Source organism: Elephantulus edwardii, unplaced genomic scaffold (assembly GCF_000299155.1).
Source record: "Elephantulus edwardii isolate Elephantulus edwardi_28Jun2011 unplaced genomic scaffold, EleEdw1.0 scaffold00073, whole genome shotgun sequence".
Lineage (NCBI taxonomy): Eukaryota > Metazoa > Chordata > Mammalia > Macroscelidea > Macroscelididae > Elephantulus > Elephantulus edwardii.
In genome coordinates this window covers 15,493,934-15,513,872 of record NW_006399823.1, presented here as the reverse complement: position 1 = coordinate 15,513,872, position 19,939 = coordinate 15,493,934, and the positions used below count along the sequence as shown (strand labels likewise).

The following is a 19,939-nucleotide window of genomic DNA, read 5'->3' as shown; positions in this document are numbered from 1 at the left end:
AGATCACAAAATGAAAGAAGATTGCACTACTAAATAACTGCCATATTACATTCTCACATAGCACCAAATTACATCATTGCATAATTCTCAACCCACTGAGAATCACGGCCAGGCCAAGTTGACACATACCTTAACTTTAATCATCACACTTACACCACATTAGTCTTACTTCATGGCTCCCATTGGTCATTGCCAGATTTACGTCACTAATGCATAGTCATATCTGCCTGTCTAGTGGTAAGAAGCTGTGCTATAATGCCAAAGGCATGTAGTTCAACTCTACTGCTGTTACTCAGGAGAAGATCTGACCTGATGGCACACAACAACATCAATTTGAAATATTAGATTAAGGGTATTAATGATTGAGGAGTAGGTGTATGCTATATGTTTAGTTTACGAGAGGAGAAGAAAAATCTGAGACAACATCTCTCTATCCTAAAGAATTCATGGTCAACTAGGGCTTGAGTGGAGTAGACAGTATAAATTTTTTTGTTATATAGTTGTTCTCAGTGAGATTTGTTTAATGATGTGCTTGGAAATGATGAATTTCTCCATTGTGGTTCTTGTCCCTTGTGTTGAAGTTGGCTCAGCCTCATAAGGACCAACTGTATGCATATTTGAACTGTGCTCTGCAGGGTCCTCAAGAGAAAGCTATAAAATCTCCTCCTTTGCCATTTACAGCCTCAGAAACCCAGTGGAGGGTCGGCTACAAGGCAATTCTGAGTAGATCGCAATGAGTGAGAGCCTGTGTGGAAGCAGACCACCAGACCTGTCTTCTGAAGTGCCTCTGGGTGGCTGAGAACCAGCAACAAGCACTACTGACACAGAAAAGCTTTATTTTTGAGTCCTTGATTGAGGAAGACAGAAGATGGCATTGATAAGAAGTTCTCTAAGACATGCAATACAGAACAGGATACTATGGGGGGGGGGGACTGGCTCATTTCAAAGTGTGACACATTCTGTCACTGACATTTAAGAAGTTTCAGTGGCTCAGGATATGAGTGGCCTTTTGAGCAGGATACGATTGTGTGCAAACCTTCCAGGACGGAACTTCCCTCCGTGCTGCTTCTCACTGAACTGCTCCTTGACTTGTCTTTTAAGTGTTCTGGCAGACAGCATCTCACAGGAAACTCCAATGTGGACATTCGTATCAATGGTTAATGATGCATTGTTTTTCTATGTCACTCAGTAATTTCCTAGACAAAACAATGGGAGCCCAAAGACTGTTCTTGTCTTGAAGGGAAGTCCGCTTCCAATATTGCCTTATTAATTTAACACATGAGAGTATTTGTTCTCGCAGTTGCCACAGCAACGTATTGGGGTGGGGGACGTGTTTCATGCAAAATGAGGAAATTCTGAAATGGGAAACAAATGCTCTCTATATACTTATATACACAAAAATTGAAATGTATGTATGTTAATGTGTCTGTGATTAGAGGCAGAAAGGTGTTTCTTGTTATTAGTCTAAATTTCAATGAATTTGTTAACTAATTTATAAAACAACCAGCCAATGAAAACAAGCCAACCACTTCCAAGGAGTTTCAGAAATGCTGGGAACGCACAAAATTATTCATAATTAGGTGATCGGTGGATGGTACAGCTCCCACCATGTGCTCGGATGCAACTAGCATGCAAATGAGCACAATGAACTCTGAAAAAAATGAAAAGAACATTTTTACCTCAGGGTGAACCTGATGCTGAGTGTCTCTGACATTCCCCTTTCAAAGGGATTCGAGAGCAAGGTCCCTGTGTTCTTGGTTTAAAAGCAGCCAGCAACTGACTGTCTCACAGAGAGACTTCTCAGTAGGAGGGAAAGTTTGAAAGGAGATGACCGATGCCACATTTATATACCTGATTTATATGAATGGTCATGAATAATGAAGCTGCACCATAATGGGATATAGAGAGGAAGGTTTTGGAGTCAAATAGACCTTGGTTTTAAGCCAGGCCACTTACTGTTACCTTGGGCATGCTTCTAAACTCTCTAGACATTGATGTGTCCTCAATTTTTAAAGGGAGATAATTGTATCTTTCAACATTGAAACCCAAATTGCTGATCAAGTAGTTATACTTTTCCCCCTCCAGTACTTGCTAAACAACATCTTTCCATTGCCCCTTAAGGGTCCTTGGTGGTGCAGTAGCCAAAAGACTGTCACCATTTCAAACTCCCCAGCTGTGCTGCGGGAGAAGGATGTGGCAGTCTGAACATCTGTAAAGATTTACAGCATTCAAAATCCTATGAGGCAGGTCCACTCTGAATCAGAATCAGTGAGTGCAGTTTGGTTTGTTGGTCCACAGCTCAGGGATAGAATTCTCTCCCTTTTGTGGGAAGCTGAGGTCAATACCCAGTCAGTGCACCTCATGTGCCACCAATATCTGTCTGTCCACAGAGATCTGTGTGTGGCTACGCTGCTGAATAGGCTCCAAGGGCACACCCACTGTTAGACAAGGTGAGGGAAAAGGTGCAGTACTCTAAATCTGAGAATCTGTTAAGAAAACCCTGTGGGAGACAGGATCTAATCTGTAACTGGTCATGGGGATGGTGCACAAAGTGCAGATTTTCACTGTGGATGATGCAGTTGCCATGAGTCAGTGTGCTCTAGACAGTAGTTGGCAATAACCACGGCCTTCTGGGAGTCAGATGTGGTCATATGATTTGCTCTGGCCAAGCAAATGTGACAGAAGTGTTTGCGAGGGAATTTTAAGGCCAGGGTAGAATTTGCTACACTAAGTGCAAAGAATCCTCCTTAGAAGCAAAGATTCTGAGGCTCTATCTCACTTACTTTGGGTCTGCTGTCAGGAAGGGTCAAATATCATGATTAGAAAGGTGAGAGTTAGTGAAAGAGAGGAAAACCTGCATCAAGATGGAGTGGCATGCTGCAATAATTGGCTTAAGCACAATGAAGATTGTGAGGATGGCACAAAATTAGGCAAGATTTCAATCACAGGGTCGATATACACCTAATAACAACTTCGTCTAGCTGGTTAACATTTTGGATGATGGCTGCTCCCTTAGCCTGGGTCCTGGCGTGACCCCCAAGCCACCCAGACATAGGGCGTAGCATGAGCAAGAAGTAAGTCTTGTTTTGAGACTTTTGTTACCTCATTTTATTGTGACCATGTTTTATCACTGATGGAAAGAGCTGAACAGTTTTAGAATTTTTTTTCTTCTGAGGCAATCTCAACATATGCCCAAATCTTCAGAATGATGTAAACCCTTTCCTGCTGACAAATGCTTTGTAAGAACCCATTTAGTCTCTGTGTTTCTTCTAACTTAGAATTGCTTTGGACAGAAGAATTGCTACAGCTGCAATTTCAGAACTCTTGCAAGACCGCTGTCCCTAAATTATGAAGAGTTCACACATTACCAAGAATAGGACTACACTGCTGTTCAAACTTGCTTAGTATTGCAAAAATGTAAGCTTTCCTCTGGAGGCCCATCTGTCAATCATACAGAACTGCCTGTTGGGTTGGAGATGTGTAAAAACAAGTTATCAAGAGTTATTTTGACTTGGGCAAATTAATTTCATTTCTGCCTTAATCTTGGGCTAGATTCAGCAATCCCAAGGTGAAAGTCTCATCTTTCCTCAGCCTCTACACATTGCTCAATGTTATAATTCAGAGGTTAGCATGAGTTCAGTCTCCTGTAATAGACCATTTCACTTTAAGTGTATGTTAAACTAATATTGACCTTTCCAAAGTAAAATGAAATCTGGTATTTGTGCTCAAAAGACTGAAACAGCAATAGATGTGGGAAGCAGCGGGAAGATTAATCACCTTGGTTCTTTCTTTGCTGAGAAAGTCCCTCTGGGAATTAGTCATTTTATATATTTAGTAGTGACAGACAGGAGTGGATTACTCAATAAGCAAGGTGAGCACTAGTGTACTGTGCTCAGTTACTAATCTCTAGTGGATGTCACCCTGTCATATCTTTGAGTCAAAACTAACTCAGCAGTAACTGTTTTCCGGCAGACTGTTAGAACAAAGAAGAAACACAACACCATCCATGAGGATAAGGATGGCACATGCTTACACATGTATGTTTACTCTTTTGTGTATAAACATAGATGTTTGTACAGAGTTGACAGAGACTAGGGTCATCAGTTAAACACTTTCTTTTTGGTATAGGCTATACAGACCTATGAAAAAACGCCAGGTAATGCCATCCTTGGAGAGGGACATCATGTTTGGGAGAGTGGAGGGGTGGTGCAGGAGAGGAAGACCCTCGAGATGGATCGATTCTGTGAGTGGAGTGGTGGGAATGAATGTGTCAGAGACGGTGAGGTTGGCACAGGATAGAGCAGCATTTAGGGCTCTTGTATATAGAGTCATTATGAGTCACAAATGACTCGATGGCACATAAAAACAACAGCAACAACAACAACAAAAGTGCCATGTTTAAGTGTTTGCCTGCTAATCAAAAGAGCTGCAGTTCAAATCCACCAGCAACACTAAAGCAGGAAAGACCTGATGATCGGATTCCTTAAAGAGTTTAACCTAGGAAACTCTATGGGCAAGTTCTACTCTGTCCTGAGTTGGAATTGACTTGAGGGCATATAACAATATATCTACCTTTATGGATAAACAAACCCCAACCACATCCTTCCCCTCTCTTACCCTGAACAAACAAACAAAAACTCTTATTTGGAAACTATCATTCCATCCAGATATACACATGTATAGAAATTGACATGTATTTCATCAAGGAAATGAAAACATGCTAAAGTAGGAAGCATACCAATAGAAAATGTGTCACCCCTGGAGAAAATCCAGATTGTTCCACTGTTACCGCACAGAGACATCTGTGCTCATATTCTGCTGAGAACAGTACAGAAGTCTCTAAGATGAATGGACGTCCAGGTAAGTGACTGAGGTCCATTTTCTCTGATGTTGCTGCAAGTCATGGTACCTGATGCTCACCATACAACTGTCCTTGGAGGGCACAGGACATGGCAATGCTGCTTTCAAAGGACTTTTCTAGATTATCAAAATCGCCTCACCCCCTACATGCAAGGTACAGATCTCGTGTAACATACCTGTATCCATTCTTTGTAGGAGTCTTCTCCGGGGGTCCAACCATTCTCAGGGTAGTTTAGGCGGGATCGTTCTGCAGACCAGTTGGTACTATATTGGGAAGAAGCTGTGATCTGATCAGAATGAATTTCTCCTGATTCCATGCCAAGTGCTTCCATACATTTGAAATCTGAAGGGCAAAAAAATAGGAAAAAAAAAAAGATCCCAAGTCAACAAAGCATCAAAGCATAGGTGGCAAAAGACACATTTTTTTTTATTATGGATGATAGAAGAATTGATGCCTTTTAGGTATGGTGTTGGAGAAGAGTATTGAATATACCATGGACTGCTAGGAAAACAGGTTTGTTCTAGAGAGGGTGAAATCAGGCTGCTCCTTGGAGGCAAGGATTCTGAAACTTCATCTGACATACTCTGGGCATGTTGCAAGGTGGGACAAGTCCTTGGAGATGGATGTGATGCTTGGGAGGGTGGAGGGACAGTGCAGTAGAGGAAGACCCTGGATGAGAAGTATTGATTCAGTGACTGGGGTAATGGGGTGTGTCAGAGGCAAGAAGATTGGCACGGGATAGAGTAGAGTTCAAAGCTGTTGTACATAGGTCGCTATGAGTCGCAGGCAACTCGATGGCACATAACAACAACAACAGCAACAACAACATGGCAGATTAAAAAGTTCATTCTGATTTTGACTTAAAACCAGAAATAACTGCAAAGGATCTACTGGAACTGAGTACCAATAGTTACATTTCCATAGTAATAATTTTTTTTTTTCAGTTATCCAGAAATTTATTTGGTTTCAGATTAACCTGTGTACGGCCTAATTAGGGAGCTCTCGTGGCCTACTGGCAAAGAGCTGCGCTGCAATCCCATCCATAGTAATAATTTTTAATGATAAGGCTAGCAAGATGAATTATTTTCCCAAGTGGACCTAGGTTAATAGAAACACTATTTGGAATTCCTTAGCAAATGACAAATGCTCTGATTGATTTGTCAAATGCATACAGGAATGCCATATGCGTACACACTAATTGTGTTTACATAAAATTTTAGTACTGAACGATTTCCTAGTGTAACTTATACAAGCACACAAGAGTCAGTACACATTTACAAAATCATATTGGATGGACACTAGATCTTAATTCTCTGCCATTTATAATCCTTGCAATTAGCACCAAGGCCACCTGTCTGGCCTGGTCTTCATTATTAACATCATTCGTTTATTATACTAAAATATGGGACTTTCCACCAGGGGTAAACTTCAGTATGATATGGCCCTAAGAGCACCACAGTATTACAGCATAAAATAATAATGCTTACAATATTGGCCATCAATCATCAAAACATGTTTTCCATTAGGCCCCACGTACTCAGTTTGATGGTATTGGGAAATGGGTAATCAATTTTCAGAAAATGTTAATCCCAAGTAGCTAAAGTGAAAAAGCTTTTGAGAGTTAAGTGGAAGAACCTCAACCATCTAGAAATGTTGGACAAACCCAAATGGCAATGAAAATGGCAACTTTCCCCTAGTTTTCCGTCATGATAAATAGGTTTTATACTCTTAAGCTTAGGTTTATTACTTGAAAAACAAAAATTATTTCTAGGTGAAGAAAATTAACTACAGATTAAACAGTGAAATGTAATTGGCCTTTACTTTTCAATAGGAACTGGTAGAGAAGATACTAATATATGCAGAGGACAGGACTAGCAAACACCCTGCTGTCCTCTTCTTGTATTGTTTTGCCTAGCAGCTTGACCTGATGAGGCACAGAAATGGCACACTCTTTTTCTATCAGGATTTTTTTCTCCCCACCTCCCACCCCCACCATCCAGCACTTAAAAAGAATTAAGATACCATAAACCTTAAGAAAGGGTTGAAAAACAACTATGAGATATCATCTCACCCCAGTCAGAATAGCAAAATTTAACAGAACAGCAAGCAACAAATGCTGGCGAAGTTGTAGAGAAACTGGAATCCTTATTCACTGCTGGTGGGAGTGTAAAATGGTGCAACCACTGTGGAAGGTGGTATGGCGCTTTCTCAAAAAGTTGCAAATAGAGATACCATTTGACCCAGCAATTCCACTACTGGGAGTACACCCTAAAGAAACCACAACCACCATCCAAGCAGATAAATGCACACCCATGTTTATCGTGGCTTTGTTCACGATAGCAAGGAGTTGGAAACAACCTAAGTGCCCATCAACAAATGAATGGATAGAGAAGATGTGGTATATTCACACAATGGAATACTACAGTACATTGAATAACAAGGAACTCATGCAATATTATTCCAAATGGGTGACCCTGGAGGACGTAATACTGAGTGAAGTATCAGTATCTTAGTCACAAAAGGACAAATGCTGCATGGTTGGTGCCACTGCTGTAAACAGGACTGACCTCGGGGTTGGGAGGAGACTGAGAAAGATGGGTTCAATAGTGTATATTGCATTGAAACAGATGAGGGAGAAAACTGTTTAAAAGGGATATGTGATTAGGTATTTTTATCATGACAGGAGTCCAGAGTGAAGGCTGCATAGTGGAGTGGACCTTGGGAGAAGGATTGTAAAACAATGAAAGAATTTTTCTTTTACTTTTCCAAGAAGGTAGTGTACTAGGGGGGAGGGTTAGGAAGGGGCGAAAAGTGCAACAATGAATGAATGGAAATCCAAAGTCTCCGTAAATTTTCATTGAAATTAATAATAAAGTTAAAAAAAAGAGAAAGGGTTGAGTTAGTTGAATATTTTAATAGCATCCAAAAATACATTCCTTTTCTCAAAAATGTTAAGCAATAACAGAAATTAAGATGTTTCTTTCATGTAGATACCCAGGTTTATACCTCTAAGAGAAAACACAAAAATGGCTTCCTCCAAGGTCCTCCACCTAGTCAAACCATCAACTATATATATTCTGTGGGGCTACTATACAGATACATTTCCCACAGATTTATTCTTACCCTCTAGGATCAAAGATTTGCAGGCTATTCCACATTCAAGACAGCAAGAGAGGTGGTCTGTTCATGGTTTATTGTTTCAAGGCCTCCTTTGCCACTCCCTACCTTTCCCCCCTAATTCCAGAGGCTCATAATCAACCTTCTCATCCACTATTTTATTAAGAAAACACATAAAATAGTTCTCCCTATTGATATTCATGCAAGCCACTTTAAAGGAGAAAAGCAAACAGTTGGCACCCCAATTCACAACACACTTCTTTAGTGTTTCATGTGGCCGCAGGTGTGTGAGGTGGAATAAAGGGAGAGTGTTTACCACAGGGCTTTGCAAGATGAATAAACACTGACCTTCAGAGACACTGCTCTGCAAGATGCTGTAGTTTGCTGAAAAGCCTTCTTTTGCTATGGCACTGTCAGTGTAAAAACTCATGGATAGAATGCCTGATGAAGAACGGATCCGACCTGGTGTTTTCTGTCCACAGTATCGCCCAATGTGAGGGCCAACTGAAAAGAGAAAAACACAGACAGTGTCAAAATGTCTTTCCTGAAAGCAGATTTTAAGAAACCCAAAAACCATTTGCAAACCTGGGTTCAAGCAGAGCCCAGAAGTGGTTTTTAACCCAAAGCAAGTCTTCAGTTTGCATGGAACATAATGGACCAGTTTGACAGAGAGGATTTTAGAGTCTGGCTCATAAAAGCAATGATAGAATAACTACATTCCCTAGTCAGAGACATTATTTTCAGGAACAGAATTGAAATGTTTGGTTCAAAATTGTGAAGAACAAGATTTGGGCTGTCACATGACACCTTGTCATCACCTGGGGTACATGTAGCTAAGCACTCTAGAACCTCAGCTATGATTTGATCTTCGGAATAGATCTCATTTCTGCCAGAGGCAGGGATGGTGGCAAAAGCGAGTGTCCTGGAAATAGAGTAGTCTTGGGTTTGATCAAGCACCCGGTGGTCCCCATGTAGTTCCTCCTTTTGCCCTAAGCCATGGCTTCCAATTCCAATAAACATCAGAGCTAAGCATGAAGGACAATAGATTATTCCTGGCTCAGGGAATACACTAAGGACTAATTGCCAATAGTATAAAATTAAAATTTCTGGAGAGCACAGTAACTAACAGTACGTTTTTCTGCCATAAAAAAGGAAAGAAAACAATGAATGATTGAAAATCCAAAATCTCTGTAAGTTTTCCTTAAAATTAATAATAATAATAATAATAAAATTTTAAGAAAAGGAAAGAAAAACGTATCAGACTTCTGTTAATTTTTTTTTTTTTCAGTTTTAGCTGGGTTTTGTGGGTTGGGGTTTTCTTTTTTAAGATTCCCCTAATCAAATCCAAAGATATGTGACTGCATCACATTTGTATCCAGCAGCCAAGAAATGTCCCCAAACTGCCATTTATTTGACTGTGCTCACCAGGAAAAAAGAAGCCCCAAGGCAGTGGACCATTTGGAGAACTAAGTGACTTGTGTGCATGTCAAACTGTGATTTGGCTCCAAGTAGCCACACCTTTGTCAAGAAGCACTTTTAGACAGATCTTGGCAATTAGAGATTATAGGTTGCCTTATGGGCTGCACGGAAGCTTCCAGGACTTGGAGAATCCTTCCATTTCCCTATATGCATCATCAGTAAGAAGGGAGAAAAAAAGCCCCATTCTCCCCCCCCCTTTTTTTTTCTTACTTTTTTTCTTTTTCATTGCACATATGGTGAAAACATACCAGATGGTCTGGACCTAGAAGGACAATCTGGTATGGACTGTTTTCCCCTCCAAGAAATTCATGGTTCTATGCATTTCAACTAAGAGTTATTGCTTTGTTTAAGAAAGCACAGTAGGTGGACCTCTCCCTGCAGGGACGAGCCTTCAACAGGGTCCCACTCTTGATGTTTAGTCTAAAATCTGTGTGTGCAGCCTCAATTCAGGGGGTAAAGGCTAATGGAAGCTACAAATGTGAATGGAAAATGAATCCCACAAGAAGAGATCTGAGAGCTGAATGTGAGCTGAATCGCTGTGAGGTTACTCATCCTAAATCAAAACCATTGCCATTGGGTTGACTTGAACCAGTAATGACCTTGGGGCAGACTGGAACTCCCCCTACAGAGTCCCAGAGCTGTAATCTATAGGAAGCCAATTATTGCCACATCTTTCTCCTGCAGAGTGGCAGGTGGGTTCAAACCACCAACCTTTCAGTTAGCAGCTGATCACTTAGCCACTGTGCACAAGGGCTCTTGAGTTCATCCTCAAAATTCATTGCCATCAAATTGGAATGATTCATAGCTGACCCGCCAGAGTTTTTGAGAAGCTATAAAATGGGAGGAGATCTCCCATCTTTCTCCCTTAGAGCTACTGGTGAATTTAAACCACCAGAAGAACAGAGCTACCTTTGGCCTGATCTGTGACACCGGAGCTCCCCATCTGCCCAGTATCTTGATTTGTAAAGTGTGCATATCTGGCGCTAGAGTTTCAATTCTTGAGCAAAAGACTTCAAAAAAACAAAACCAAAACCCTGGCCAACCTACTAATTTCTCAAGTCACTCCAGATAACTGACTTGGCAGAACTGAAAATGTTTTCTCTCTGCTGCTACCCCCTCACTCACTCTCTAGCACCTCCTCATTCTGCTTTATCCTAAGGAAAGCCAGGAGAAGAACCCAGGGCAGGAAATGAATACAGACCACCTACAAGGCCTCACGTAGTAGTGGTAAAGAGCCAGGCATGATGGGAAGAGGATTTTGTTTTTGTGGTCATCTTTGTTGCCAGGAGAAAGCATCTTTGGAAGAAGAAACTCTTGCCACTTTTCTCCTCTCCATTCCCTTCGTCAGCTTTATTCTTGGCCTCAGATTCTTCAGCAACAAGTCCTAGTTCTTTGCCAGTTTTTCTTCATTCAGAAAGTGGCCCTACTACCAATTCACTGCTTCCCCCCGACCCCGACTTTCCTATAGAGCTCAAAGTTACCCATAATATATGTATGGAAATAGCTTGCTAGCACTATGAGAATTCAATATCTGGTCCGTGATTTTAAATGAGAGATTAGGGTCCATTTAGATTTCTTCATTTTCCTTCTATTTAAATTCCATTATTCTGGTTTTGTGATCATTTTTATTCTTTAGTTTCTGGGCACCTTTTTATGGTCCTAATACTTGGGGGCCATCTCTGATCACCACAGCCACTGACCTTACCAAGAATATAAGCAAGAAAGGGAAGCTATGATCATCCTGTCAAAGCACTGGCTGCTGGTACCCCCCTCCACCATCACCCAAGTTCTTTGTGGGGTGAAGGGAGGGGGAATCTCTTTGAAAGAGCAAACAGAAGAGAACTTGTCTAGTGCAGACTCATAATTTTGAGAGTCTCCATGACTCACTGGTTGATAATGTTTAAGACATGCTGGGTAAATCTCTCTTCTGTCCTTTGGAACATCGCCCCCGGACAGCAGTGTTCAGCTCTCTTTAGGAGCCCTCAAGAAAAGAGAGTGAACAGCTCTTGTGGCTGTAATACAAAGAGGTATTGAATTTTCCTGAACAACAATGAGACGTTCGTCTGGCAAGCTAATGCAATATTGATCTGAGCAAGAGTGGATGAAGTACTCTTAGCATTCTTGTGTGTGTGTGTGTGTGTGTGTGCACTCATTTGTGTATTTACATACACACGGCTATTGGATTTCCTATTTCCGTTATTGTAGACCCAAAGGCCCAGGAGATGAATGGAAGATGTTACAGGAACAGAAGTATAATTCAAGTGTACTGAATAATTTATGCAAGCAACATGTGCTAAGTTACCATTTGGGGGAGAACCGAACTACAATGACCATGTCTTCCCAGGTTGTTGTTGTTGTTATGTGCCATCGAGTCGCCTGCGACTCACAGTGACCCTATGTACAACAGCCCTAAACTCCGCTCTGTCCTGTGCCAATCGCACTGTCTCCGACACTCCCATCCCAATTATCCCAGTCACTGAATCAATTCACCTCATAGAGGGCCTTCCTCTCCTGCGCTGTCCCTCCACTCTCCCAAGCATGATGTCCCTCTCTAAGGACTGGTCTCTCCTCACTACATGTCCAAAGTATGTTAGACGGAGCCTCAGGATCCTTGCCTCCAAGGAGCCACCCAGTTTAACCCTTTCCAGAACAAATCTGTTTGTTTTCCTAGCAGTCCATGGTATTCTCAATACTCTTCTCCAGCACCACAGCTCAAAGGCATCAATTCTCCTTCTATCCTCCCTGGTCATTGTCCAACTCTCTGATGCATAACAAGTGATTGCGAAGACCATGGCCTGTATCAGATGCACCTTACTCTCCAGAGAGACACCATTGCTCTTGAGTACTTTGGAGAGGTTCCTAACAGCAGACTTTCCCATGGCAATGCGCCTTTTAATTTCCTGGCTGCTGGTGCCACGACTGTTGACTATGGAGCCAAGCAAACTAAAGCTGTGTACAATCTCAATCTCTTCACAATCCATCCTGATGCAGCCAATTGGTCCAGTGGTGAGAATCTTTGTCTTCTTGACATCGAGCCTCAATCCATATTGTAGGCTGCAGTCCTTGACACTCTGCAGCAGGCGCTTCAGGTCCTCTTCAGTTTCAGCAAGCAGGGTTGTTGATAAATCGTCCACCAATCTTGACCCCACATTTCTCCTCATAGAGCCCAGCCTCCCGGATAATCTGTTCTGCATATAGGTTGAAAAGGTATGGCGATAGGATGCATCCCTGGCGTACGCCCTTCCTAATTTTGAACCATGCAGTGTTCCCTTGCTCTGTTCTTCCCAGGTAGGGAGGCAATATAGGATTTGTGCTGTTTAAACAACATTCAAGTGGGAAAGTTATCACATTCTTCAGATTTTCCTATTATCTCTTAAATAGTTGTGTTGTTGTTTGCCTTTGACTTGGAACCAACTCGCAGCTGATCCTCCAGCGGGTTTTATGAGGCAGTTAATTGCCCAGGAGGAGAGTGTCCCTCTTGAACTGTGGGATTGCAGTATCACTTATTAGACCTAGGACAGCAAGCTCCTTCCACTAATTACAGCACTCCCTTATGATCTGGCATTTTTAAAATCACTTTTATGAAGTAAACAATTGGAAGCAGGAGTGGCATCCACTTCCTAAATAACATGCCTTTGGAAACTCCATTTACTTTGATAAATGTTGATAGGTGTCAAGAGGCTTCAAAGCCTTTTGTTTATAGGGTCCATATGACTAGTGCTCAACTTGAAGGCAATCAGCAACAACAATGCAAACAAAATACCATGACAATCTCCTATAAAGAAGTACTTTTAAAATTAAATCTTTTGACTTTATGAACAAGTAAACAAACAAAAAAGGAATAATTTCCAAGATCCAAGATAAAACACATATAAACTCAAACTTATTGCCTGCCATCAAGTCAGCAACACCTCGTGGCTAACTCTCCAGTGGGGTTTTGGAGGCTGTAAACCCATCTTTCTCCTGCAGAGCTGTGAGGAGATTCGAACCGCCAGCAAGATGCTATCTTTGGCTTAACAGCACAATTCACTACAAACTGTCTCACCAGACCTGCCTGTAACATGCATACTTTTTATGTTTTATCTTCTAAATGTCATTGTCGATTTTTTAAAGGTGTAACATACATTTTTAAAAATCAATACTATGTGAAAGACCAAATAAAAACTTTCTTTTTCCCTGGTGGAGAAAAATGTGCTTATTTCTATCTATGCCTGTGGTTTTAAACGTCTACTTTTAATAAGAAATATATACAAGGGAAGTAAACAGAACTCGTTTTTATGAAATGTCTTCCTAAAAGCATTAAAATGTTTGGAATGTAGACATGACTGCAGTTCAGGCCCCACCCCCAGCCTAGACAGAGGCTGATGTCATTCTTCCCCTCCCATGTGGCATGAGCTAAGCATTCAGGTCTGGCTCCAACATTTAGAGGGAGCACTGCGGTTATGACGGGGGCAACAGTGCTTAGCTCAGGCTCTGAAACCACATGTAAACTTCCACAAATTACTGCAGAGTTGTTACTTGAGAACAAACACATAGATCTTCAAAGAGCATGATGGATGGATGTGTGTGCTCCACGACACACAGGCCTTGTGTTTTTGAGTTTTGGAATAAACTGCTTTTCCTCAAAGTCAATCTGAATCAATGGATAGCTTTCAATTACTCAGTCATTTAATTCAATGTTTATGATAAAATGCAACGTAAAAATCACTGGATGGTTAAAAAGCCTTCAGCGCCTTCTGGTTGTCATCTTTGGAAATGATATCAAAGACTAAAAGCAATTTCACTGGCAGAGGAATGACATGCATTGAACCACTATGACAAAAATGTCTCTTGTGCCATTGACAAAAGCGCAGGGAATACAGTTTCTCTCTTCGCCTAACAAAGAGAGACCTGTTTTGCTGATGGCGGTTGGATGAGATCAGGTAAATATTAACAAGCACATGACCAATTTTTCATATTCCAAAACCAGTTTTCTCTGGGAAGAAGTCAAATGCTCCATAGTTCAACACATGGGTGAATTGTAAGGCTAATAACCCCAATTGTTAATTGTTCCTCATTTCAACTCAGTGATTTCCTAGAACCAGAAAATTACTACTTTGAGAAACCCTTGACACTAATAACAATGTGCTTCTCTCTGAAAGTATTCTAAATAAATCGGTTGATTGGACCTCCTTTCCAGTTGTCATTTTAAATGGAAGTTCTAGAGGGGAAGGCTGAAAATTTGGGTTGTGAACAAATAAACCCATTATTAAATGTTTCAACTATTGTTACAATATTATTATAATACTGTTTTCCTAATTACTGGATTGAATACTGAGGACCCAATCAGCATTCTGTTTGGGTAAATCTTATTACTTAATGAAGGAGGTTTGGTAAGATCATCATAACCCTATTTATATGGTAAAAGCATAGAAACAACTAACTAAAAACTCATCCATTTCTGTTAATAATAATATATGCTTTCTCTAAATCTTTTTCTCCAAAGATGCTTACTATTGAGGGAGCTCTGGTGGAGCAGTCCATAGGGAGTTTCACAGCTAGCCTCAAGACTGGTTTCTAGTAGTTCGAATCCACCAGGGGCTGTACTGGAGAAAGGTGGGTAATTGCCTTCATTCAGTTTATAGCTTCTGAAATTCCACTGGAGGGTCAGCTATGAATTGGTTCTGACTCCACGACAATGACTTTATTGATTGAGAACTCTGGCTAAACTGAATTATACTCATCATTTTAATGTCAATTCAAAGGCTGGGGCGACTGCATTTAGATACTTGGTATCCATTACAATTTATTTAAATATTCATCCTCCTGACTTGATCATAGGATGACTATTTTACTTTCACTGATTTCTAGTTAAGTAACCTTAGTGGCACAGTATAAGAAGTGTTGTACTGCTAAGTGAAAGTCTGATGGTTTGAATCCAGCAGATGCTAGGTGGGATGGGTAATCTTCTCTGATCAAGAGTTAAAGCCTCGGAAACTAAATGGGGGGTCCCTATGACAAAGAAATCAAACAGATAATGTCTTGGAGAGGGTACAGCCAGAGTGCTCTTTGGAGGTAGGAATAATGAGACTTTGTCTCACATACTTTGGGCATGTTGCTAGGAGAGGCTATTCCTTGGAGAAGGACATGATGCTGGGAAGGGTGGAGGGTCAGTGAAGGAGGGGAAGACCCTCAACCAGGTAGACTGACACGGTGACTGCTGCAATGGGCTCTTATGTATCAGGATGTGTGAGGGTGGCGCAGGATGGAACGGGGTTCAGATCTTTTGTTCATAGGGTCGCTGTGAGTCGTACTCGACTTGACGGCACCTAACAACAACAATAACATGAATTGGGACTGAATGGATAGCAGTGGTTTGGTTTGGTTTTTTGTTTGTTTGGTTGTCCGGTTGATTTCAACTCACAGAGACTGAATAGGGTTTCTGTAAATCTTTAGGAAAGCAGATTGTCAACTATTTCTTCCATGGTAGATCCGAACTATTGAACTTTTGATTAGCAGTGGCGAGCTTTAACCTGTGTACGACCAGGGCGCTATTTTATAGATAGTTTGATAGCTCATAAGAACTTTCAAGTTGTCCTTTTCACTTGTGTAAAATGTATTCTCTAGAGAAATCTTAATAGTAAACCAGACTAAATGCAGACTAATACAAGCAACGCAGCTGTAGTAAATTATTTGATATTATCTTCCTCTGTTAAGAATTTGGTGTGTATGTGTGCCTTTTACCTCGCAGATCACAGGGACTGAATGGAAAACTTCTACTTAGGTGCCTGTAAAGACTACCTCCTCTATCTCCTTCAAATCTTTGCTCAAATTTCATCCTCTTAATAAGATCCCACTTGGACAAACCATTTACAATTTCAACCCACACGCCCCCTTGTCCTATCCTTTTATCTTATTTTTTTCATCGTGTCCCATTATCCTGCTTTAATGTTCTTTTCTCTATCCTCTCACTTTCTTCCTTCCTCCCTTCCTTGCTATGAACTAGAATGGACCCTGTGACAACTAACAGCAGCAACTTTCCACATGTAAGTAACATTCACTCATTTCTAACATGCACTGTTTCTTATCTGATTTTCTGGCAGAAGACTATGTTGTCTAGCTGATTCCAACTCACAGGGACACTGCTGGGCAGAGGAGAACTGCCCCGCCGGGTGTCCAAGGTTGTAAATTTTCATGGAAGCTGACTGCCATGTCTTTCACAAAGCAGCTGGTGGGTTTAAAATGTTGATCTTGCTGTGGGCAGCGGAGTGCTTTAACTGTTGCGTCACCCATACTCCTTGTACTCCACAAAGGAAAGTGCTTTATTGTTTTTGACGGCCAAGTGCCTAAACCAGTGCCTGGTAGGTGGGTAGTCACTCAATAACTATTTCTCAATATATAAATGAAGGAAGATGACAGAATTATTTACTAGAAATCACACATTGAGATTTGGCTGTAATTGCTTACGATAAGGATCCCCAGAGAGTAGACAAAAAAAAAAATCTGCCAAAGTTGAACTATTCAAATAGCCTCATTCTTTCCTTAAATTCCTAACTTTGTTTTTCGTCACACTTGTTGTTGTCTTTAGTTATTGTCCAGTCAGAACTGACCCTCCAGCAGGTTTTTAGAAGCATTAAATCACATGAGAGGAGATTACTCACCTTTCTTCCTCAGATCAGCTGGTGGATTTGAACTGTGTGCCTTTAGTTTGGCAGCACAATTCCTGACCACTAGACTATTATAATGGATAGATATTTCACCTTTGAAATTTTATGTGATATTTAATCTTCCTGCACTCGTAAATGTGGAGAGTGACTTAACTGATCTCTACAGTTTATAACTCTCTGACAGTTTATGACCTAATGAGGGAGCACTGGAGCCCTAGTGGTTAAGAGGTTGGGCTGCCAACCCAAAGGCAGGTAGTTCAATTCCACCAGCAGCTCCATGGGAGAAAGATTGACAATCTCCTCCTGTGAGATTTATAAAGTCTGAAAACCCACTTGAGGATCAACTGTGAGGTGGTTCTGACTTGAGGTCATGTGACAACAAGTGACTTAATAACAGTAGACAGCTGACTAGGAAGAAAGCCCCGAGAATCGACTAGTGAAAATCAGTCATTGAGAACCCTTTAGATCATAATGGTCTCACTGCAGCTGATCATGAGGGTGGTGTAAGATTGAGCATCGTTCTGTTCAGCTGTATGTGAAGTCAGAGACTGACTCAATGACAGAAATGACAAGAGGTCTGTCAGATTATCCACTACTTCAAACAGGAAAATGAAGCTTTGTAGCCAGGAGACCTTTCATCAGTTTTGACAGCCTCAGCTTTTTACCTATAAAATGAAAGAACAGGACTAAAGAATTGCTAAGGTTCTTTAAACTTAAATACTTCATTACTGCTGCATATATAAAGCAGTCCTGCTTTGCTCTCCCTACCCCTGTAAGCTATATATATTAAAAAAAGATATGTGTATTATGTCACTTGTGAATGAATCCTGGGGCTCCTCCCCCAGACCTTTCTCTTTTCTTCCAGTGGCTCTTACCATCAGGGAATCCATCCCAGATTTCTAGCCGATCATAGCGACAGAACGCCCCCCCTGGAGGATTTGCGTCCGGCTCCAGGTCAAAGCTTTCAAATTCCAGGATAATCTCTGACATCTTTGGTGCAAAGATAATATAAGTGCATTCTAGGCTGTTGGGGTATTTTTCAGGGAATCCAGGAGATTTTATGACTCCAGTAGGTGTTGTGTAGTTTTGGGAACATTCAGGACCTACAAGTGAAAGAGAATAAAGAAAGTGACAATTCTACCCACTAAGAAATAATCTGGGTAAAGACAACCTCTCTTTCTAATACAAACCCACTATTTTAATCACTCATTACCCAGCCTCTTCCTATTAGTGAGAAGGATGGAAAGTCATTTGAGATTTATTGTATTCACCCTAATTTTCCATTTGTGTGAAGCAATTTTAAAATGTCTGCTGTTGCGGGGTCGGGGGGAAATGACAAATATAAAATCACGTGGGAACAATGAATGAATAAGCTGCAGAAATCTCGACAGAGCCCTAGAGAAATAATTATAGCCCCTTCAAGCTTAAATCTTTAAATCTTAAGGCTGACAGGCCTTTATTGGTGAAATAGAACATTTGCAAAAATGCGCGAGAGAATTCAGTGAAGGGAGTTTGGGTTTCAGATTCCTACACCAGTGACTCAGTAACTCTGCCAGATGTGACCTATGGCTCTTTGACAAACGAAATGTGAAAGGTAATTCGTACATGGACCCAGGGTGAGTGACTCATTCTGAGTGGTGTTGACACAGGTGTGCCACTAAAGTGTGGCTGTTCGTGAGGGCACGATAAACTGTGATTACAGGCCATGTTGCTGGAAGTCACCTAATATCAATATTGACATCCTAACCTTCCCTGAAGTATTACACATTGGGCTGTATACCAGTCTGAACTGTTTATTATGGAAGTGTTGGCAACAAGGGGCCATGCTTGTGGTTGTGTATTTATAGTGCATAATTTTAATGATCATTTAACATTATTGAGATTATGGTGGTTTGTCATTTAAAACTGGTCAAGGGCATACACATATAATACAAGCTGAGCTCCTGACTGTGTAAACTCACAGACATTGAATCAAGTCAGACTCATGGTGAACCTCTTCAGGTTTCTGAGACTATAGTTCTTAAGAGGAAGTGGCTATCTAGTCTTTCTCCTAAGGAATAGCTTGCTGGTAGACCCAAACCACCAACTTTTTAGTTAGCAGCCCTACACAAAATCCATGAAGCCACCACCACACGGCCACCAATTCAACTCATGGCATCCAGTACTGAAAAGGGTGTTATTCACTATCTCACTGAAAATTCCACACCTATAAGGAGACAAGTATACTAACTTCTCCCCATCACCACCACTTCTGCCACCATGATTCTCAGGTAACTAAATTTAGAATTTCTGTAAATCACAGATGTCTTTACCCATTTGAACTCAGGATATAACTTTGGGGGGGGGGTACAGTTACACACTTTTGTTCTTGAACCACTAAACTGAGGATTTGCCTATTTTTGTGACTCTGTCTCACGGTCAAACACAAGACTCTGCAACAGCATGTAAAGATTCAATGCTAAATGAGGTGACTGGGTGAATGTTTCCTTAACTAAATGCTAAGTGTGCCAAGCAAGTAGAAACAACTTATTACGTATCAATACAGATTAAATTTAACCAGCCAGATCTCTATTTTTAGTGACCCAAGTTGAGAAGCTGAATCTTCACTTTAAGTATGTTTTGAAGCCAACTGAGAAGACGAAATCAATTGTTTCTCCCTGTGGGCATATTAGATAGCCATAGCATTGAAGACTCAAAGAATATCTATTAGATGAGCACAATGATTCTAGTTCATAGAGGTCTTATTTGCTTAAATAACTGCTTGATCTTTTTGTCAGGCTCACTTTTCACCATGACTGCCTCTTATAGTTATCTATTGGATTCTGACTAAAAATGT

General features: G+C 41.0%; 1 protein-coding gene across 4 annotated transcripts in view; it reads right to left on the bottom strand.

Moving 5' to 3' along the window:
* NRP1 (neuropilin 1) overlaps positions 1 to 19,939 on the bottom strand; it is a 188,764-nt gene that overhangs the window by 83,839 nt on the left and 84,986 nt on the right. For all 4 annotated transcript variants that reach the window (XM_006888943.1, XM_006888946.1, XM_006888944.1 and 1 more), the window contains exons 4-6: positions 17,979 to 18,206; positions 8,327 to 8,482; positions 5,037 to 5,203 (exon numbers count right to left, since the gene is read on the bottom strand). In XM_006888943.1, the coding sequence (XP_006889005.1) occupies positions 5,037 to 5,203; positions 8,327 to 8,482; positions 17,979 to 18,206 (551 nt within the window). The remainder of the gene's footprint in view (positions 1 to 5,036; positions 5,204 to 8,326; positions 8,483 to 17,978; positions 18,207 to 19,939) is intronic.